The 24,120-nt window shown below is 38.3% G+C and overlaps 1 protein-coding gene and 1 long non-coding RNA gene across 8 annotated transcripts in view; one reads left to right on the forward strand and one right to left on the reverse strand.

Moving 5' to 3' along the window:
• The window catches only part of SLC44A5 (solute carrier family 44 member 5), a 414,235-nt gene that overhangs the window by 279,179 nt on the left and 110,936 nt on the right, over nucleotides 1–24,120 (forward strand). For all 7 annotated transcript variants that reach the window (XM_021096466.1, XM_013996232.2, XM_021096464.1 and 4 more), the window contains one exon: nucleotides 19,682–19,755. In XM_021096466.1, the coding sequence (XP_020952125.1) occupies nucleotides 19,682–19,755 (74 nt within the window). The remainder of the gene's footprint in view (nucleotides 1–19,681; nucleotides 19,756–24,120) is intronic.
• Nucleotides 1–24,120, reverse strand: part of LOC110261206 — a 53,764-nt gene that overhangs the window by 16,379 nt on the left and 13,265 nt on the right. The window lies entirely within an intron of this gene.

Raw genomic sequence — 24,120 nt, forward strand, 5'->3', positions numbered from 1 at the left:
GACAGGTAGTGAGGGTGAAGAAGCATTCAAGGCAGAGGAAAAAGCATTATTATTTGAGCCATATGAAATTGCCATTTTTAATGTCAAAATCAGTTAAATAGCAGCAATTCCAGATGGTTCAACCCAATACAAAACCACTAAGATTTGAAAGAGCAAAGGTTATTTGTGAGAGTATATAGATGAGAGGAGGTAATTTTGAGCATCTTAATAAGTGCCAGATTAAGGAGTCTGGATTTTATTTGTAAGCAATTGGGAATCGTAAAAGGTTTTGACCAATGGATTTATATGTCAAGTTCTATATTTTATAAAGTGTGAATGATGGGTCAGAGAGAGCAGGATTCTGTTTGGGGGTTGTGGTATCAGTCCAGATAAGAGATAATGAGGCTTCAGCCTAGACAGTGACAGTAAGATTGGAGAGAAAGAAACGGAATGTTGTAGGATGGAGAATTTTAGGACTTGTCAATCAAGTAGATGTGGAGGATGAGAGAGGAGTTGAGAATGGCAGGATTTGCAGTTTGAGCAAAAGAGTGGATGGTAGACAGAAATAGACAAGGAAAAGAGCAAAGGTTTGGACCTCTGGGAACAATAGATAATAAATTCAATTCTGAACATTTGAATTTTAAAAAAAGGGGTTAGCATTCAGGAAAAAGTTTAATCTGTTTGTGGCTGAAGGTTTGGACACCAGGATAAAGATGAGATCCCCTTAGATTAGCAGATAGATTTGAAAGATCAGAAGAGGACCCTGATATTATGCCAATGTTAAAATGAAGGCAGAGAAAGAACAGACCATTTATAAGACTGAGAAGGTGCAGAAAAGTTGGGAGAGGTATGCATTTGAAAGAATTTTCCTGGGAGACCAAGTAAGAGAGGATTTTTGAGGATAGAGTCATTAATAATTACTATAGTTTTCTGGGAAATTTATGTTTGGAGATACCCTGAGAATATATCAGGTATCATAATGTTCAGCTTAGTAAAGGGAGAACCAATATTAAAAATTGCTGGGAAAACTTCAGACCCTAGATGTTAGAGAAATGTAGATATTTCAGTCCTAAGGATTTTTTAAAAATTTAAACTTTTGCATGCAGTATTATACATAATGGCTGTAATCATATATAGTTCTAGCTATGTCAAAGTTCCTGTCTCATGCTTCTCCTTTTGCCTTTCTAAACACACATTCACATATACACACTCCAAACTCATCCTTTTCTCTGGGGAGTTCTATATGCTTTACAGATGTTGCATAATGCATCTTCTACATTCAATGCTGTGTTGTGGATAGAAATAAGTTAAAGGGATGTTGGAAACTAAGGTAAATGGATGTTGAGAGACTTGCCATGTGTTAACTTTAGATGAAGCATAAATTCCCCAACTGAAATTCTCAAGGCAATCTTTACCTCAAGGAGAAAGCCTAGATTGAGAGGAAACTATATTTTGAGTGTCTTTGCCTCTGCAGCATGAAGAGGCAGGGAAGAATGACTAAAAGCTGCAGTTCAACTACTTAAAATTAAGACTTAATTCTTCTATAGAAGCTGCTAGTGAACACTAAAAGGAAGCAATCATTAATTTGCTGTATAAATTTAAGATACATTGGATGGATCAAAATTCTGAAAAGCTACCACTGAGCTCAACAGATGTGATGATCAAGAGTCAAGGATGGTTCAGAGTTCTTTGATAATACCTTAAGACAGCCTCAGGATTCCTTAGTTATCTGCCCAATTACTTGCACTAGTTAAAGTAAATGCAAGTCCTTTTTGTGCACAGGATATTTCATTCTGGCCTTTGTAAGTCTTTAGGCAGTATCTCAGCTGCTGTTATTGCCCCTACAGCAACCCCAGAGTCAGTTAAAATCTAAAGCCAAGCTGCTTCCCCACACACTGTGGCACATTTACCCAGTAACTAAAAGATGTAGCAAGAGTGAAAGTCTGAAAATCTTTCAGCTTTAAAAATAAACAGCTGCTGATGGAGTTCCTGTTGTGGCGCAGGAGAATCAAATCCAACTAGGAAACATGAGGTTGCAGGTTCCATCCCTGGCCTCGCTCAGTGGCTTAAGGATCTGGTGTTGCCGTGAGCTGTGGTGTAGGCTGGCAGCTATAGCTCCAATTAGACCTCTAGTCTGGGAATCTTCATATGCCATGGGTGCGGCCCTAAAAAGCAAAATAAATAAATACATACATACATATATACATACAGCTGCTAAACACAGCAGCAAAGTATGAATGATGATACTGACATGGTTCCTGTTATCCTGCATTAATCAGCATTAGATTGGAGGGTCTCCTAACTGTGGATCTTCTGAGACCAAGCTGCACAGGCATGAAGTTTTAGTAGATTCTCCAAGTGTATTAATAGGAGAGGCAGAAAGAGACACATTTGGTCTGTTGAGTGGCTTTTAGGTAGTTGACAAATAATAGTTGTATTTAAAAGGAATTAACAATAAATGTTTGGGAGTTCCCGTCGTGGCGCAGTGGTTAACGAATCCGACTAGGAACCATGAGGTTGCGGGTTCGGTCCCTGCCCTTGCTCAGTGGGTTAACGATCTGGCATTGCCATGAGCTGTGATGTAGGTTGCAGACACGGCTCGGATCCTGCGTTGCTGTGGCTCTGGTGTGGGCCAGTGGCTATAGCTCCGATTCGACCCCTAGCCTGGGAATCTCCATATGCCACGGGAGCGGCCCAGAGAAATAGCAAAAAGACAAGAAATAAATAAATAAATAAATGTTTGAATGTTGTAAGAACAATAGATTCAGAGAATAGATGTCCTTAAACTTTGCTCTATTGTACAACCTTTATTTTAGTCTTAGAATTACTTAAACTATAAATATATTAAACTATAGAGAAATTAAATTTCAGGTAATTTCATAACCATATCCACCTCATTATCTCCTTTCTCACACATATGAAATATTACTTTTACAATTGGAAGTGTGTATCTGCTTTTAGATTTTCTCCAAACTCAGGTTTCAGTAAAATTTCTTATGTATAGCTTCTATATACTTTTTTTCCCCTTACACTCTAATGGTACTTTCTCTGCATTTTTCTTGATCTTGTTTTTCTGATTCTTCTCTTTTACCTTTTTTCCTTTGCAACCTTTACGTCAATTCTTCTGATTTTTAATCAGGTGCCCCACTCCTTCCTCTCATTTTTTTTCCTTCTTTAAATCTCTTTCCAGCTTATTTTTCTCTTGGTTTTGTCTTGCCTTCAGTTGTCACTTTTCTCTTTGCCTTCTTGTCCTTTCCCCTGTCTTTGCCCACTTATATGCAGTTGACAAGAGCTAGAAACAACATGATTCAGTAACTTGTCACATGGGTTATTAATAGTGGATATCCACACCTAGTGGTATTCAAGGCCAGTGCTCTTTTGACATGGCTCTTGGGGATTAAAACCAACAATAAAGCAACTCTTTATGTCCACTACAGAAAATACAGGTGTCACCTAACCACATTCACAACAGAAAACTGAAAAATAAGATCTTTGATCTCCAAAAGCTCAGAGAAAAAAATACTTTTTATCAAGTTGACACAATAAAAAAGTGGAACAGAGTGCTTTGAAGACCATGGGAGAGAGAAAGGTTTGATGCTTATAGATGTGTGAGCATCTCTTTCTCCCTCTGTTAACTATTTGGGAGAAATTCATTCACATCTATTCCAGTCTGTAAAGAATCTCTGTAGGGCTGTAAATTCTTCCATACTGTGGCATTTGTCTTCACAATATCCTGGCGACCCGGGAAAACAGATGTGCATGGAAGGCTGGTGATGTTGAGGAAGCAGAACTGGCTTCATCCCTTCTCTTGCCACCGTCTTATTTCATCCCCAGTTTTCGCTTTTTTGCACTCACCATATACGTCATTCCAGTTCGTTCTCCATCCTGGTGCCAAAGAAATGTAAAATACAGCTTTTGATATATTACTCCTCTATTCAAGAAGTATGAACTGAAATTGTAGTTAGTAGTTACCTAATTTGTACAACAATGTGTACAAATTACACAGTTGTCATAAGGATCCAAATGAGATAATATATGTCAAAAAGTCATGAACAGTCAAGTCCTTTATCATCTAAAATATTGTAACTGTGGATTCCCCTAACAGACAAGTTCAAACTGAGGTCTACTGGGCCAGTCCTCAGGTTCTGCTGTACTAACCTCCTCTTGGAGTGCTGCATTTTGTTCACATTGACCATCTTTCAGCTCCCAAGGAAACTCTGGTCTCACTTGCCCTCAGGACCTCTGCGTATTTTTTTTTTTTTTTTTTTTTTTGCCTAAGGCAACACAACTCCTAACACCTCTTAATTTTTTTAATCTAGCTTTATTGGGATATGATTGATATATGACATTGTATAAGTTTAATGTATTGATTTGATGCACTGAAATGTTAAAAATGATTACCACTGTAGTGTTAGCTAACACACCCCATCCTGTCGCATAAATTACCATTTCTTTTTTGTGATGAGAACATTTAAGACTAGTCTTTTAGAAACTTTGAAGTATATAATGCAGTATTGTTGACTATAATCACTATGCTATATATCTGCAGAACTTTTTAATTTTCTAACTTCAAGTTTATACTCTTTGACCAAATCTCCCCATTTCTCCTAGCCCTCATTAACCATCATTCTACTTGATTTCCAAGGGTTCACCTTTTTGGTTTTTTGGTTTTTTTTTGGTTCCATATGTAGTGACAGCATACAGTATTTGTCTTACTCTATCTGACTTAACTTGCTTGGCATGATGTCCTCAAGCTCCATCCATGTTGCAGCAAATGGCAGGTTTTCCTCCTTTCCGATGGCTGAATAACATTCCTTTGTATATAATTATACCATCTCTTTATCCCTTCATTTGTAAACAGACAGGTTATTTCCAGGTTATTGCCATGAATCATACATACGGCAATGATCATGAGGGTGCAGATAACTCCTCAAGGTTCTGTCTCATTTCCTTTGGATACATACCCAGAAGTAAGATTTCTGAATCATATGGTAGTGCTATTTTTAATATTTTGAGGCACGCCCATTTCCATAGTGGCTGTACCAATTTACATCCCACCAGTAGTGCACAAGGGGTCGCTATTCTCCAAATTCTTGGCAACATTTGTTTTTTTTTTTTGATGGTAGACATTCAAATGGGTATGAAGTGATGACTCATCATAATTTTGGTTTGCATTTCCCTAATGATCAGTGATGTTAAACATGATTTCACATATGTGTTGACCATCTGTGTGTCTTCTTTGGGAAAATGTCCACATAGATCCTCTGCTCATTTGTTAATTAGATTATCTGATTTTGCTTTTGAATTATACAAGTTCTTTTTTGTTTTTGGCCACACACATGGCATGTGGAAGTTCCTGGGCCAGCAATCAAATCCATACCAGTGGCCCAAGCCACAGCAGTGACAACACCATACCCTTAACCTGATGAACCACCAGGGAACTTCTAAAGTTCTTTATATTTTTTGGATATTAGCCTTATATCAGCTACATGGTTTGCGAGTATTTTCTCCCATTCTGTAGGTTGCCTTTTCATCTTGTTGATGGTTTCCTTTGCTGTGGGGAAGCTTTTTAGTATAATGTAGTTCCATTTATTTTTGCCTTTGTTGCTCGTACTTTTGGTGTTATAGCTTAAAAAATTGTTGCTAAGACCAGTGTCAAGGATCTGTTTTCCTTATGTTTTCTTCTAGGAATTTTACAGTTTTGGGTCTTACATTTAAGTTTTTAATCCATTTTGAACTGATTTTTTTTTTTTTTTTGTGAGTGGTGTAAGGTAGGGGTTGAATTTCACTTTTTTGTGTAATGTTTTCCCATTTCCCCAGTGCCATTCATTGAAGAGGCTGTTTTTTTTTCCTCACCTGGTGGTCTTGGCTCTCTTATCAAATATTTGTTGTCATATATACAGAGGGTTATTTCTGGGCTTTCAATTCTGCTCCACTTAGTATATGCCTATTTTTATGCCTATTTTTAGGGCTTCACCTGTGGTAAATGGGGGTTCCCAAGCCAGGGGTCGAACTGGAACTGTAGCTGCTGGCCTATGCCACAGCCACAGCAACACAGGATCTGAGCCACGTCTGCGACCTACACCACAGTTCACGGCAATGCTTGATCCTTAACTCACTGACCAGGACCAGGGATGGAACCCAAGTCCTTATGGATGCTGTCCACATTCATTTCCACTGAGCCACAATGGGAACTCTGCCAATACCATAATGCTTTGATTACTATTGCTTCGTAATAGTATAGTTTGAAGTCAGGAAGTATAATTCCTCCAGTTTTGTTCTTCTTTCTTAAAATTTTTGGTTGATTTTTAAATTTTTTTATTAAAGTATAGTTGATTTACAGTGTTGTGTCAATTTCTGCTGTGACCTAGTCATACACATACATATATACATTCTTTTCTCAGATTATCTTCCGTCATGTTCTTTCACAGATATTGGATATAATTACATATGGGATACAGTAGGACCTCATTACTTATCCATTCTACTAACCCCAAACTTCCCATCCATCCCATCCCCTCCCCCTTGGCAACCACAAGTCTGTTCTCTTTGTATGTGAGTCTGTTTCTGTTTTGTAGATAGGTTCATTTGTGCCACATTTTAGATTCCACATATAAGTAATATCATATGGTATTTGTCTCTCTCTTTCTGATTCACTTCACTTAATATGAGAATCTAGTTGCATCCATGTTGCTGCAACAGCTTTGTTCTTCTTCCTCAAGATTGCTTTGACCATTTAAGGTCTTTCATGGTTCCATATGAGTTTTGATCAAAAAAGTTTGGTACCTACCACCTTTTTAAAAAGTGTTTCCCTACTCTTTCTTAGTATCGTGTTTGTTTTCTTCCTAAAACTTCTGTCACTATTTTATTTGCATTTATTTGATTTTCTGTCGCAAATCTGTCATTATTTTATTTGCTGCTCCTTACTTATTTATTGCCAGCTTCCCACACTAAATTATGAGCTTCCTGAGAGAAGCCACCTTGTCCATCTGGCTCACCATTGTATTTACAGCATGTGCTACAGTGTCTGGTACAGAATAGGTATCAAATAAATATTATGAAAAAAAAGGATGAGTTAAATTTTTTTGGTTTAGTAATACTAATCAGGTATGTTTCATAATTTCTACCAATAAGGATTCTAGCCAGCCTGGCTGCCATATCATCCCCATGAGCCATATTTAGTTTTGCACCTTTGTTCTTGTACTTCCTTTTGCCTTGAATGAGTCTCTCTTCCCGTGCAGTCAAAATCTTCTCCATAATTAAAACCTTTAATCATCCCCTGTGATTAAAGTGTCTCACATACTCTCACACTGAGATTTTCCTACTCTAGCCATCTAGATCCTTCCTACTTGGAGTACTTATTTTTACCTCTACATTTTAAAGTGCATTCGTTTTTGCAAGTTAATCTTTTAGAGCATTTAATCTCTCTTTTTAAATCATGAAACTAGAGTATTTGAGGGCTAGGATCATATATTTATATACACATATTTTTTGCTTTATATCTTATATCTCCTCCCCCTAACAGCCTTGGTTTATCCTCCCCTCACCCTCTCTCTCTCACACACACGCATACATGCACACACAAACATGCATGCATACATCTCACCTTAGTAGCAAATAGCAGACTCGTAACAAATAGCCATTGAAAAACTGCTAGGGGAGTTTGTTGTGGTTCACTGGGTCAAGGACCCAGTGTTGTCTCTTTGAGGATATGGGTTCAATCTTAGGCCTCACTCAGTGGGTTAAGACGTGGGTCGGATCCAGCGTTACCATGGCTGTGCTGTAGGCCTCAGCTGCAGCTCTGATTGAACCCCTAGCCTGGAAACTTCCATATGTCATAGGAGCAGCCATAAAAAGAAAAAAAGAAAAAATTGTGAGGGAGGTTTTTGGTAGGCAGGACATACATCTGGGTGAAAATAGGGGTCCTTCATGAACTTTCATCTCATAATTGTAGGAAAGAGGATAGTAGTGGGAACTGAGACCCATTATGTATGCTTCATTGTAATACTTTGTTATAAAAAAAGGGACAATTTCTGTACAAAATTAGGAATAATTGCCTAATGAATCCCAGATTTATGAAGCTGTTTTGAGTATTTCATGCTGAAGTGAAAGAGACTTACTGGTATAGTATTATGATACTTTTTATGTCTAATGATTTTAAAAAGATATACATTAAGGAAGATTTGTATTTCAATAGTTAAGGATAACTGCAATGGTATCTGTTTATTTATACGGCTGGATTTAAATTTCAAACTCCATTCCACTGGACATGAATACTAAGAATTATTTAATTGATTAAATATGAAATGTAAAATTATTCAGAGATAAGGTGTGATAACTTCCTATTTTGCTATTATTGATAACAGCTCTAGAATATGCTTTGCTGGGAAATGAATCTCAGTTTGACGTCTTGAATTCCACGCGAATATACAATATTCAGTTTTCCTATGTTAGTCTTACAAAATATGTTTAATATTTAATAATAGTCACAGAGAAAAATATACATTCTTTCGTGTAATCCATTTGGGTTGACTAAAAATTATTGGAATAGGAAAATCTTATTATTTTTTATGATTATTTAAATAAATCTCACTAGTAGCTGTGGTATATTCTGTAATTTGTCTCCCTGATCATCCATTCCAAACTATCCTCTCTTTTGCTTCTTCTATTATAAAAGTTGAAAAGTCACTCACTTTATCTAACCGCCTTCTGGACAGGAATGGCCCTGAGACATAATGCTACCCATTGAGTTCAAGGGGAAGTTTGCCAAGAGGCACCTTCTTTTGCAAGGGAGGGCGGGGGGCGGTCATGACTTGTGGAATTTCCCAGACCAGGGGTTGAACCTGCACCATAGCAGTAACCAAAGCCACAGCAGTGACAATGCCAGATCCTTAACCTGCTGAGCCATTGGAGAACTCCAGGGACCTTCTTTTCAGAATAAAAAGACAAAACTTTATTGAAGAGATTCAGGTGTCTTGAGTGCAGCAGTCAATTTGTGACATAAAGTATAAACATGGAGATAACCGTCTACAAGCTAAGGATATAGGGGGCAGAAAAAGGAAGTGAGTCAGGTCTCTAATGCCATCACTGAATAACACACCACACTAGCTCAAGACTGCAACTGCAGGACTTTTTTTTTTGGGGGGGGGGTCTTTTTGCCATTTCTTGGGCCACTCTTGAGGCATATGGAGGTTCCCAGGCTAGGGGTCAAATCGGAGCCATAGCCACTGGCCTACACCAGAGCCACAGCAACGCAGGAGAGCTGCGTCTGCAACCTACACCACAGCTCACGGCAACGCCAGATCCTTAACCCACTGAGCGAGGCCAGGGATCGAACCCGCCACTTCATGGTTCCTAGTCAGATTCGTTAACCACTAAGCCACGACAGGAATTCTGCAGGACTTTTTATATGAAATAAATTCTTTGGAATTTAAGCCACTCTTTCTGGAATACATTTTCTGGTATTTGCAGCTAAACACATCTGAACTGGTATACACATGGGTTCAGATTTAAATGGGATTGCACAGAGACTGTATTCAGTAAATGCAAATCAATAAACATTAGGAAACATTTAGTTTTATCTTTAAAACCCTAAAAATCTTAAGTCCCCTTTAAAATTAGTAATAGCGACCCTATCACTAGTAATGCTTTGTTGTAGTATAAATAGCTTGTACAATAAAATGTCATAGCAAATGTTTACAGGAAAGACTGAGCAATTCATATACTACTTCAGGCTCTAGACAAATGGTTGGAATTCCCTATTTTGCTGAATAATTTGAGAACAGAGGTACACATTTTATACATTTTTAAGTATGGCTATAATATGTTAATGTCTGTTCAAGTAACACTTTCACTCATTCATTCAATAATGTGTTGGATTCCTATACATCTTTACTTTCGACAAGTCACAAAAATGCACCATCTCTTATTATACCATCTCACAAACTGTTAATTTTCTTTCTAAAGTAAGTAAAGACCTCCCATTTCACAGTAAAGATTTACCAATGGAATACTAGTACTATAATGCTTGATATTACTTACAGAAAATATGTTGTTGCATTTATTGTTTTCCTCTGAAACCTGAAAATAATTGCCAAAATAAATAAGTAAAAAAATGTTTATGATGGAGATGCCTTGTTTTCTACATTTTTTATTTAAGTCATCAATGACCAGTCCTTCAACCAAGATGAGTAGGTAAATCTATGTCCCAATTAAGAGATTTTACTTGTGGTACATCCCTAATATCTTTATATCCATATAGTTTGTAGTTTAATTTCTATTAAATTAAGTTTATTTCACTTCCTACTGCATCCATTTTAATGGTCGATAGTTGATGTTACATCTCAGGTTATTTCTGTTTCTAAGATATGCCAAATCAATACTCAAATAATTTTCTGTTTTAAAAATTAATTTTTTTGATTAGGGTGATACATGTGTTTGATACACAATTTATTTATTTATTTGTCTTTTTTGTCTTTTTAGGGCCACACCTGTGGCATATTGAGGTTGCCAGGCTAGGATTCTAATTGGAGCTGTAGCTGCTGGCCTACACCACAGCCACAGCAATGGGGGATCCAAGCCGTGTCTGTGACCTACACCACAGCTCATGGCAACACCAGATCCTTAACCCACTGAGCAAGGCCAGGGATCGAACCCGCAACCTCATGGTTCCTAGTCGGATTCACTTCCGCTGTGCCACTACGGGAACTCCTGATAAACAATTTAAAAGTGACAAAAGGATATACAGTGAAAAGTAGGTCTTCTTCATCTCTTCCTAGATACATAATCCCCCTTCTAGAGGTATCTTCTATTTCTGGTTCCTTGTGTAGTGTTACCTAAAGTTATTTTAAATTTCCTCTTTTATCTAATGAATACTTAAACAATTATAAGTATAAAAGTGTTTTATAACTGAGGTAATTGCCTTGGTAAATTTAGTTTTGCTAAAATTAAATTTTTGTTTCTTGTTTCAACAGTGCTAGGATAGTTAAGGATAACCTGCTAAAGATTAGTACAGAGATAAACATTCTAAGCAGAGGCGAAGTTCTAAGATCAACACTGAATAAATACTATTTAAGGAAAATAACTGAGGTGTTTTATTATTCAGATTTGCTAAATATACATAAAGAAAATGACAAAAGAGAGAAATCATATCAAATCATAAAGAGTTGATTATTGAAAGTTAAAAGGCCGAGTGTTTTCATTTATGCAGTTCTTCAAACAAGAACTGGGGATCTGTATCTTATAAAGCTGGTGAGATTATTATGTTCTTCATTGGTAAATGAAGGTGTGACTTGTAACATGGTTTAATGAGGCATTTAGAGATGCATTTTTTCTTTTCTTTTTTTTAACATGTACACATTCTATTTTCACACATTATCATGCTCCAACATAAGTGACTAGACATAGTTGCCAGTGCTACACAGCAGGATCTCATTGCTAATCCATTCCAAAGGCAACAGTTTGCATCTATTAACCCCAAGCTCCCCAACCACCCCACTTCCTCCTCTTCCGCCTTGGCAACCACAAGTCTATTTTGCAAGTCCATGATTTTCTTTTCTGTGGAAAGGTTCACTTGTGCCTTATATTAGATTCCAGTTATAAGTGATATCATATGGTTCTTGTATTTCTCTTTCTGACTGACTTCACTCAGTATGAGAGTCTCTGGTTCCATCCATGTTGCTGCAAATGGTGTTATTTAATTCTTTTTTATGGCTGAGTGGTATTCCATTGTGTATATATACCACATCGTCCTAATCCAATCGTCTGTCAGTGGACATTAGGGTTGTTTCCATGTCTTGGCTATTGTGAATAGAGCTACAATGAACATGTGGGTGCATGTGTATTTTTTAAGGAAAGTTTTGTCCAGATATATGCCCAAGAGTGGGATTTCGGTGGAAACAGAACAATAAAGAACTTTTAGAAGATGAGCCTGGGAAGGAGAAGAGAAGCTGGAAGCAAGGGTAAAGGATACGCATAACTCCTTCATACACAGCTAGAGAATGCTCCTCTCACAAAATCACTAGATTCTCCAATAACAGTAAAGAGTGGAGGAACAGAGGTGAAGTATTTTTTAACTTTCTCAGAACTCTTCTCTCAAATAGCCCCAAATGTTCTGAGTCTGCTAACAAGGAACAACTCAGATGATTAATTCAAGCCATATTCTTGCAGTTTGCCAAGTATATTTCAGTGAAGCTCAGGGGATGGCCCCACAGAGTACTGTACTTTAATAAAGCCTCTAAGAAGTGAAGCAGCCATTCTCTTCACTGGAACAGACTTCTGGAGTAAGAAACTAAGGGGTAACAAATGACTTATTGGCATCATGCAGGTGCCAGCAGAACCACAGAGGATCAATGCATCTGGACTATGGGTTTAAAATGCAACCATGTCATAGACTGATGTACCCAGATGACCCCAAGAACTTTCAAATGAGAGATGATCATTGAGCTGGAATATTGGGCAGTGGACAGTCCCTAAACTGACTCATTAGGCACGAATGGATGATCTGTCAAAGAAAAATGACTTGTAGGATTTCCATTCTCGCTCTAATGCTTGATATTAATGACCTTTTAGGATGGTTGATATTACTGGAATTTCAGCTGCCACAAAGAAGGAAAACTCGTAAATGAATCAGTTTCTGAATGAAGGTAGAAAGCTGGCTCTGAAAAGGAGGAAGAATGACAATTATAGGAAAATAAGAACTAGTATAGAACTGAAATATGGACTCAAGAAACAAAACTCTCTTGCTATTTCTGCGTTGAATCTAACAGGTTTTTTTTTTTTTTTTAAAGAAGATTTATTTTATTGGAGATGGCAATGTCTAGGTGGCAGGCTTAAGATTAACCAACAAATTAAATCCCTGGACAATACATTCAGCACATAGGTCTCCCACCCCACCCCACCCCTGCTGCAAAGATCTGAAATTTGAAATACGGCATAAAATACAGCACTTTTATTTTCACCAGTGCCTGCTTATGATGTATTAGCCTGTCAGAGGTGGGTCTTACTAATCATCCATGGGATATAGATTGCCATATGTCTGCAGCATGCAAGGCTCTGTGCTAAATGCTGCCATAGAGGATGTTATGGCCTAGATAAGAGGTCAGCAAACTTTTCTATAAAAGTCCAAGTAGTAAATTTTAGGCCATGCAGGCCAGATGGTTTCTATCGTGACTCTTCACCTCAGCCATTGTGGTACAAAAGTAGTCTAGATGACATATATGTAAATGAGTATGGCTAATTCCCAAAACTCTGTATTTAGAGACACTGCAATTTGAATTTTGTGCAATTCTTTCACCACAAAATATTACTCTTTTGATTTTTTTAAACTATTTTAAATAGTGAAAACCCTCTTAGCTCACAAGCTATACAAAAGCAGGGTTGGCCCATGGGCTGTAGTTTGTCACCTGCCTAGACTATTATCAGTGGAAGATAGTTGCCTTAAAGATGTACAAAGTTTCTGTAAGTCTGCAATGCTGAGAAGGATCTCTTTTAGTTGAAAACTGCATAAAGGAGATGGTATTTGAACTTACTTGAAAGGTGGCTTTTTAAATTTTTAAGTTAAAAAATTAAAAAAATTTTTCTTTTTAGGGCCATACCTGCAGCATATGGAGTTTACCAGGCCAGGAGTTGAATCAGAGCTGTAGCCGCTGGCCTATGCAACAGCCACAGGAATGCCAGATCCAGGCCAAGTCTGCGATCCAAACCACACCTCACAGCAACACCTTAACCCATGGAGTGAGGCCAGGGATCAAACCTATGTCCTCATGGATGCTAGTCAGATTCATTTCCATTGGACCACGATGGGAAAATTTTTTTTTTACATTTACCTTCACTTATTTAATACCCATTAAGCTTATTCATAGCAAAATTTTAAATTCAAATAACCTATGACAATGAACAAATACATTCCTGGATATTGGCCTTGCAGTGGTTATCATGTACTCCATGTTGTTTGTGGTTTTTTATTTTACTTTATTTTATTTTAATATTTTAATTGTTATTTCCCAATACAACTTTTTTTCTACTGTACAGCATGGTGACCCAGTTACACATACACGTACACATTCTGTTTTCTCACATTATCATGCTCCCTTGTAAGTGGCTAGGCATAGTTCCTAGTGCTACACAGCAGGATCTCATTGCTAATCCATTCCAAAGGCAATAGTTTGCATCTATTAACCCCAAGTTCCCAATCCACCCCCTCCCTCCCACTTCCCCTTGACAACCACAAGTCTATTCTCTAAGTCCATGATTTTCTTTTCTGTGGAAAGGTTCACTTGTGCCTTATATTAGATTCCAGTTATAAGTGATATCATATGGTATTTGTCTTTCTCTTTCTGACTGACTTCACTCAGTATGAGAGTCTCTGGTTCCATCCATGTTGCTGCAAATGGTGTTATTTAATTCTTTTTTATGGCTGAGTGGTATTCCATTGTGTATATATACCACATCGTCCTAATCCAATCGTCTGTCAGTGGACATTAGGGTTGTTTCCATGTCTTGGCTATTGTGAATAGAGCTACAATGAACATGTGGGTGCATGTGTATTTTTTAAGGAAAGTTTTGTTTGGATGTATGCCCAACAGTGGGATTGCTGGGTCCTATAGTAGTTCTATTTATAGATTTCTAAGGTACCTCTATACTGTTCTCCGTAGTGGTTGTATCAGCTTACATTCCCACCAACAGTGCAGGAGAGTTCCCTTTTCTCCATCCCCCCTCCAGCATTTGTTTTTTATATTGTGATAAAATCTACCCACTTAATAAAATTTAAGTGTCCAATCCTATAGCGTTAAACATGGAGGCACAATGTTGTACTGCAAAATCTTTATAATGTGTTCATCTTGCATAATTGTTACTTAAAGCCATTGACAGCACCTCCCCATTTACCCCTCTCTCCTGCCCCCGGCAACCATCATTCTACTTTCTGTTTGACTATTTTAGATATCTCAAATTAGTGGAATATAGTAGTTATTTGTCTTTCTGGGATTGGCTTACTTCACTTAGCATAAAGTCATCTCAGTTCATCCATGCTGTGTCCCAAAGAATTGAAATCAGGATCTCACAGAGATATCTGTACTGCCACGGTCACTGCAGCATTATTCACAATAGCAAAGGTTCAGAAACAACCGAAGTGTTCACTGACAAATCAGTGGATTAAAACTGTGCCATCATCAGTACATACAATGGAATATAATTCACCCTAAAAAAGGAGGAGATCCTACCACATGAAGACTGAGATTTTAGTAGATGGGGTAGAGATTCACAGTGGGCCATTTTTGATAGTAAAAGGGAGGGATGATAATTGTTACTCCAGGATAAAGGTATAACCCATGGGGGTTTCTGGCAAACCCACTGAGACCCCATTGGGACATGTGGTTTTCCTGGGAGGCTGAGCCTAAAGGGACCATGAGGCCGAGAGCCCTCAGGGAGAGTTCATGGTGTGTTCAGTGAATGAAAAAATCCAAGTTGGTTGAAGCACACTGAAGTGAATAGAGAGAAAAACAGCTAGGGAAGTAGGCTGGGTCTTGAGCTGGTTTGAATTTGCATGTTCTTAAACATAAAGCTAAGACATTTGGAAACTAATAAATAAGTGCTGGAGAATCACTGCAAATTTCAAAATAGTAAAGTGACAACACCTATCGTAATATCAGCGGTATTGGTGACATGCAGAATGGATTGGATCAGGCAGAGACTGTATGCAGGAGACTAATTAAAGGAGACTAATTAAACTGCAGTAGTTTAAAGAGAAGAGAAGAGAATGTGGACTGAGTCCAGGCAGTGGGAATAGAAAAGAAGGGGTGGTTTAAAGACACATCAGAGAGAAGGAATCAAGAGAACCTGTCGGAGTTCCCGTCGTGGCGCAGTGGTTAACGAATCCGACTAGGAACCATGAGGTTGCGGGTTCGGTCCCTGCCCTTGCTCAGTGGGTTAAGGATCCGGTGTTGCCATGAGCTGTGGTGTAGGTTGCAGACGCAGCTCGGATCCCGCGTTGCTGTGGCTCTGGGGTAGGTCGGTGGCTACAGCTCCGATTCAACCCCTAGCCTGGGAATCTCCATATGCTGCGGGAGTGGCCCAAGAAATAGCAACAACAACAACAACCACAGACAAAAAAGACAAAAGACAAAAAAAAAAAAAAAAAAAAAAGAGAACCTGTCAATTGAATATAAAAGATAAACTCAGAAGAAGGCAAAGTCAAAGACTTTAATTTGAGATGACTGTATGTATTCTGTATTTGCCGGTTAGAGATAGGAGGGAAAGGGAAATCTGAAGATGAGTATATTGTTGGCATCCTATTCTTTTTTTTTTTTTTTTTTTTGCTTTTTAGAGGCACACCTTCGGCATATGGAGGTTCCCAGGCTATGCGTCGAATCAGAGCTGTAACTGCCAGCCTACACCACAGCCACAGCAATGTGGGATCCAAGACAATCTGCAACCTACACCACAGCTCATGGTAACATTGGATCCCCGACCCACTGAGCAAGGCCAGGGATGGAACCTGTATCCTCATGGATACTAGTTGGATTTGTTTCTGCTGCACCGCAGTGGGAACTCCAGGATCCTATTCTTACTGTAATTTGTAAAAATAGACATAAGATAGCAATAATACTTCTGTAGTTTAACTTTTGAAAATGATATTACTCCAGGACATTTCAGTCTGAATCCAATTTTGACTAGCTTTCTGATAAATGTAAATGTGAGCAGCTTGTTTGGAAAAAGTTGGACTTTGATTTGGAGAGAGGGTAAAGGAGAGGAATGAAGTATATGTCTCTATAAACTATTCTTTCTGTCTTGTTTCTAGGACCCAGTGGGATGCAGCCCATTTTTAAACTAGTATAGTGGTTCTTAGTACTTACTATAAAACTTCAAAATGAACCCAGCTGAGGAAAAGGCCTCTAGCTAGAACATGATTCAGAATGATTTTCAACCATGAGCTTGCATCACTCAGTTACCTCATCGCTCTTGAGAGCCTTACAACTTACCCCAATTAAGTAGCTGGTTTTTAAAACTAACTCATTTTCTACAGGACACTGAGGATTGTAAAGATACCTTGAAATCAAAGAAGGAAATAATGATAAGGTGCTATAACTTATAAAAATTTGAGCAGCTTCTACAGTGTTTCCTGACTCCCCAAATGGTGCCCAAGCTATATTTTATATTTTCTTCTTATTCAATTTTCCAATAATTTCCTAAGCAGTGATTGTTTTCCTGTAGGGAATATGTCTGAGAAAATGAGGAGAAATAGATGAGTTATTGGAAAAAATGACAGATAATTATAATTATCTGAAAGTACACATACATACCTCCCACACAACACACAACCTATTTTAAACAAAGAGGATCAAATCGCTATAGGAACAAATTCAGAAATAAAGTTGCACCTAGAAAAACTTTCCTACTTTTTGAAACTCTTGACTTCTCCATAATTTTCACTTTTCAACATTCTTCCATGTTTAAATGAAATGAAATTAGCCAGTCTGGCCATGGGGTATTGTGAGGTATTTCTCAAAAGCAATGTTCCAGAAAAGCAAAGTAACTCTGAATACAGTGTTCTGCCTGGTCCCAGAGTAGATTCCCCAATGTCTCAAGATGTAAATTACTGAGAAGTGCTATCCCACTGTGGTGACAGACTGCCGGGCTAAGGAGAGTAGGGGAGGGTTGCGTGGGTGCACAGTAGCCCTCTGGTGCTGTAGTGTGTCTTTGGCACCAATAAGAAAGAGAAATTGTGGTGTAAAACCCCGTATGGAAACAAAACTATGATTGATGCCATTCAACAGGGCCAGTAGCCAAGGACCGTGGGTTTTACTTTTTAGAAATGTTCTTTAGGGCTCTGCTTCTTTCATTGTTCCTGTTTTTTGAAACTGGTAAGTTTTTTTTTTATTCATCTTTCTAGTATGTTTACCTTTCCCTGCGCTTACTATATGAGTAGAAAATATTATAATACTGTATAATATTGTCATTATAAACATGTACTATCATAGGTATTACAAACAATGTAAATACGTGGATATAAACATATTATAGATACACTATTACAGGATCCTGGCCAGCCTGGCTGCTGCTTCTCTTCTCTCTTCAGGAGTTATTACATACAAGGGCTTTGACAACTTCAGTTTTTCTGATAAAATCATACCAGTGTTCTAGTTTCTCTCCTTTAGTTCCTTATCAAGGCATTCCTTATTGGCTATCATGCTATTTACCAACTTCCCTGACAGGAGGAGACCCTGATTTTAAGTAGGATGTGTCAAAATTCACATGAGCCAGACATTCTCCACATCCCCAAGCAGGTTTTGCCTTTTTATTATTCTCATAATTCTTAAGTACAAATGAATTAAATTCCAGGGTTGAAATTGTTTTCAAATAATTTTTTGTTTCTGAATTGACCATTGACCATTAGCTTTGTTTCTGAATTGACCATTAGCTTTCTCTATGATAGTCATTTCCTATCGTAAGGTAGAGTAATAAAGATGTATCTGGAGTTTTAGATTTGGCTAAGTTGAGTCTTTCTAGAAAATTGTAATCATATTAGAATAACTGAATGAAAAAGTTATACATTGGAGACCTAGATATTTGTCTGCCTCTGTAACTACCTCCCTCTAATGGCTTTTACATAGGTCAACTTATCTTACTACCCCTAAAGCCTAAAGGAAGGAAACTCACAAAGTTACACATGTGAAGCAATAAAGGTATCACAGGGCTTTATCGATGTGTGAGGGATTACCATGTCTGTTACTGTACAATTATAATTCATTATTATGACTACCATCACTAGAAATACTCTGTAACTTCAGTCTTCCTGTGCTAAAAGATTAGAGCATATCTGTATGTCCCCTAGAACAAGTTTTTGCTATGAAAATTCCCATGTGTATCTTTTAATCCTGTCAAATAGGTTGATCTTTTCTTTTGCTAATAGATACTTCATTAAGTTTCAAGAATTATTGTATTATTTCTTACTTTGAAGGCATAGCTTTGACCTTCTAGACTACTTATGAGCTGAACAAAATTTAATACTGGGTATAGGAAATACTTTAGCTGAAAAATCTGAATATCCCTGCTGGATACTAGTTTGACTTATGATCCCTTAGAAAATAACTAAGTCTCTATAAGCCAAATTTTCTCTAAACTTCATTTCATAATACCTAGCTTACAGAATAGCTGGGAACTTATAGTTAAGAGAAATTTCATTTTTTAATGTATTATGGACATTGTTGTTCAAATAGTTGCAATTATACTCCTTATAGAAAGTTTATATAGTTAAATCTTTATTTGATAATAGTACCTTTAAAATGTGCTTATAGAAAGATAAAGGAGAAATGGAGGAGTGGAAAAGGCTATTTTTAAATATTACACATTGAGGAGGCATGAAGAAGAAAATCATAAAATCAAATAGCTTAAATTAACAATTGCAAATAAAAAATTGTCTCAATATCAGTGTACTCTAATCTCTAAAAGCATTTTACAAATACAGAATCAAGAGAGAATAAATACTAATGTCTGTGGGGATACTTCTTTAATCAAGGAACTGTAGCCACTTCCTTGCTGCTAAAATCTTTGCAGAAATACATCTGATCTATCTTTCAGAATTATTGGGTATGAAATGTCATATCACTGTTGCTATTGTCTTTTCCCCCCTTCCTATATTTTTTGCATTAAACAATAAATCATTTTGGACCCCTTTAAATTATTTATTCCTTTTTGTCTTTAGGAATTGTACAGATGTGCTGTGCTGCATGATCTTCATACTGTTCATTATTGGCTACATTCTTTTAGGACTTGTGGGTGAGTAAATATAGGTATAGACGATACTTAACATTTGCTAATGAAATAACTAAGTGCCACATTTTAACATTAATCATTTCCTTCCAAAGGCCTTCTTATTGATTATTATATTTTATGGAGGGAATATACCTCACCAGGACTCAGTGAGTAGCAGATATGATGACAAATAAACACAAAGCAGTTTATTTAGAGACAAGCCTAAATTACTTAGGTAAATGCAATTATGCAGAAGGAAGAAAAAAAACCATATGGTTTCTTTTTAATTATTTTTACTTTTGAAATTTTTTTAAGCAGCTAATAATGTTTGTGTTGCTATTTACTAATAAGAACTAGGGCCTAGATAAATTTAAGTAGTATATGACCTTTCTTTTAATAAACAAATTAAAAAGAATAATTATTAAGAATTTCACCAAATAATTCATCAACATGTAAGAAGTCCTATTGTCTTTGCCCTACCAGAAAGAGCTATCCTGTTGTTCATTGTTAGGGCAAATGTGGATAGTCTTTCTTTGGATTTTTTATTTTATTTTATTTTAATTTTTAATTTTTTTTAATTTATTTTTTATTGTTTTTTCCCCCAACACACTTTTTTTTTCCCCACTGTACAGCATGGGGACCCAGTTACACACACATACATACATAATTTTTTCTCCCATTGTCATGCTGTGTTGTATGTATCTAGACATAGTTTTCAGTGCTACACAGTAGGATCTCATTGTAAATTCATTCCATGAGCAATAGTTTGCATCCGTTCACCCCAAGTTCCCAATCCCTCCCACTCCCTCCCCCTCCCCCGGGGCAACCACAAGTCTATTCTGCAAGTCCATGGTTTTCTTTTCTGTGGAAAGGTTAATTTGTGCTGTATATTAGATACCAGATATGAGTGATATCATATGGTATTTGTCTTTCTTTCTCTTTCTGACTTATTTCACTCAATATGAGAGTCTCTAGTTTCATTCATGTTGCTACAAATGGCATTATGTCGTTCTTTTTGTGTATATATACCACATCTTCCTAATCCAATCATCTATCAATATACACTTGGGTTGTTTCCATGTCTTGGCTATTGTGAATAGTGCTGCAATAAACATGAGGGTGCACGTGTCCTTTTCAAGGAAAGTTTTGTCTGGATATATGCCCACAGTGGGATTGCTGGGTCATATAGTAGTTCTATGTATAGTTTTCTAAGGTACCTCCATATTGTTTTCCATAGTGGTTGTACCAATTTACATTCCCACCAACAGTGCAGGAGGGTTCCCTTTTCTCCACGCCCCTCCGGCACTTGTTATTTGGGACTTATTAATGATGGCCATTCTGACTGGTGTGAGGTGGTATCTCATGGCAGTTTTGATTTGCATGTCTCGAATAATCAGGGATGTGGAACATTTTTTCATGTGCTTGTTGGCCATCTGCATATCTTCCTTGGAGAAATGTTTATTCAGGTCCTTTGTCCATTTTTCCATTGGGTTGATGGCTTTTTTTTGCTGTTGAGTTGTATAAGGTGCTTCTATATTCTAGAGATTAAGCTCTTGTCCGTTGCATCACTTGAAACTATTTTCTCCCATTCTGTAAGTTGTCTTTTTGTTTTCTTTTTGGTTTCCTTTGCTGTGCAAAAGCTTGTCAGTTTGATTAGGTCCCATTGGTTTATTTTTGCTCTTATTTCTGTTGTTTTGGGAGGCTGAGCTGAGAAAATATTCATGAGGTTGTCAGAGAATGTTTTGCCTATGTTCTCTTCAGGAGTTTGGTGGTGTCTCGTCTTATATTTAAGTCTTTAAGCCATTTTGAGTTTATTTTCATGCCTGGTGTGAGGGTGTGTTCTGGTCTTATTGATTTTCATGCAGCTGTATAGGTTTCCCAGCAATTCTTGCTGAAAAGACTATCCTTTTCCTATTTTATGTTCTTGCCTCCTTTGTCAAAGATTAATTGACCATAGGTGTCAGGGTTTATTTCTGGGTTCTCTATTCTGCTTCATTGGTCTGTCTGTTTTGGTACCAGTGCCACACTGTCTTGATGACTGTGGCTTTGTAATATTGCTTGAAGTCTGGAGAGTGATGCCTCCTGCTTGGTTTTTGTTTCTCAGGATTGCTTTGGCGATTCTGGGTCTTTTGTGGTTCCATATAAATGTTTGGATTGTTTGTTCTAGTTCTATGAAAAATGTCCTGGGTATTTTGATAGAGATTGCAGTGAATCTGTAGATTGCTTTGGCAGTATGGCCATTTTAACAGTATTACTTCTTCCAATCCAGGAACATGGAATATCTTTCCATTTCTTTACATCCTCTTTAATTTCCTTGATTAATGTTTTATAGTTCTCAGCATATAAGTCTTTTACCTCCTTGGTCAGGTGTATTCCAGGTATTTGATTTGGATTTTTAAAAGCTATCAAAGGGGATCCATCAAGATGGAGAATAAGAGGACAAAGAGCTCATTTCCCCCCACAAACACATCAGAAATACATCTATATGTGAAACAGTTCTCACTGAAAACTAACTGGAAGCTGGTAGAAAGACTCCAAGGCTATAAGAAAAATATACACATAATGGGTAGAAAGGGAAATAAGCAATCAGGTCAGAACCTATGCTCCTGGCAGGGGGGACCTCAGAGGACAAGGGAGATGACACAGGTGGACACTCACCCTGGGGGGTAAGCAGTGTGGCCATAGGCTGGGGGCCCAGTCCTGGGGTCCTTCTCAGGGGGAAATAAGTCTCCTTGGATGGTTGGTTGCAGGACTGCTGGAATGAACAGGAGGGCTCTGGGAAACCTGGACTCCACTTGTAAGGAGCATGCATGTGTTGGCTTGCCCCTGAGGTAGAGTGGAGAGAGGCCTACTCTAGGGGCTGCTGGGTTTCCCACAACCACCATGGGGCACACCCATGCTGAGTGAAGGCTTTGTCCTGCTCATTCTGCATCACAGTGCAGCAGCTGAATCTGGGGAAGCCAATCAGGGAAAAGACTTGACTGTGGAATGTAGATGACCTAGTCTCTGGGCATCACCTGGCTGCGATGGTGGCAGCCACTATCAGCAGTGCACCTGAAGCAGCCCAGACCTCTGCCAGTAGCCACTCCACCACAACTCACCCTCTGATCATAGTCCAAGTGTCCATGTAGGCCTCACCTCCCTATGGAGTGGCTCAACAACATGGTAGGGGTGATGGAGGCTGAGGATAGTGATCTGCTGTGAGAGACAATGGGGACTTGCACACGAGGCTTTGTCTGAGCAGAACAAGGAAAAGAGTTGTGTGCACTTGCACAGGCAGTGCATCAGAGATAGCTTGAATCTCTGTCTGCAGACAACATAAGCAGAGAGCTCACATGGGCCCCACTTATGTCCTTACTCCCTCAGTCTGGGGAAAGGGACCCAGGGCACACACTTACAGGGAGCAGAGTCAACTCAGGCCTGACCCTTAGGGCTTCTGCTCCAGCAACTTGGGATCAGATCCCATCCCTGATAGAGCAATGACAGCCAGTGATCAGAGAGGAAGTCCTGCCTCACAATGGGCTCCAGCTCTAGCTCCTCCATCTCCAGCCCCACCTCCTACCATAGTGATAGCTGCCAGCATGCCCTGAGGAATGATGTAGCTTGCATCAGTGTCAAATTCAGCCCTCCAACCAAAGGTATGGGCACATGCAGTCTGGATAGGAATACTCCCACATAAAAATAACCCTTTAAGCAGCAGGAGATAGCTGTTTCACCTAAATTCATAGAGGCAGAGAAAATTATTAGAATGGATAAACAACAAGGTACTACTGTATAGCACAAAAACTATATAAAATCTCCTGGGATAGACCATGATGGAAAATAATAGTTAAAAAAATGTACATATATGTATGATGTATGTATCACTTTGCTGTACAGCAGAAATTGGCACAACACTGGAAGTCAAATATACTTTAATAAAAAAAAGAGGGTACATCGATGGGATTAAGATGGCAGAATAGTAGGACTGGAGCTCAACCTTTCACCTAAAAACACAAAATTCACAACTAAAGTCTGAGCGATCTACAACCAAATGGACTGGAAACCTTCAAAAAGATACCCTACTCCAGAAGACAAAGAGGAAGACACATCAAGAGGTAGGAGGGGCAATTACACAATATAAGCAACCCCATACCTCCCAGGTGGGAAGCCCACAGACTGGAAACTAACTGGTTCACAGAGACTCACCTATAGGAGTGAGAGTTCTGAGCCCCACATCAAACTCCCACGTGTGGGGATCTGGCACTGGGAGAAAGAGTCCCTGGAACATCTGGCATTGAAGACCAGTGGGGCTTGTGTGCAGGGGATCCATGGGACTGGGGGAAACAGAGACCCCATGCTTTAAAGGTGCACACAGACTTTCACATGCACTGGTCCCAGGGTAAAGCT

The sequence above is a fragment of the Sus scrofa genome, chromosome 6 (assembly GCF_000003025.6).
Source record: "Sus scrofa isolate TJ Tabasco breed Duroc chromosome 6, Sscrofa11.1, whole genome shotgun sequence".
Lineage (NCBI taxonomy): Eukaryota > Metazoa > Chordata > Mammalia > Artiodactyla > Suidae > Sus > Sus scrofa.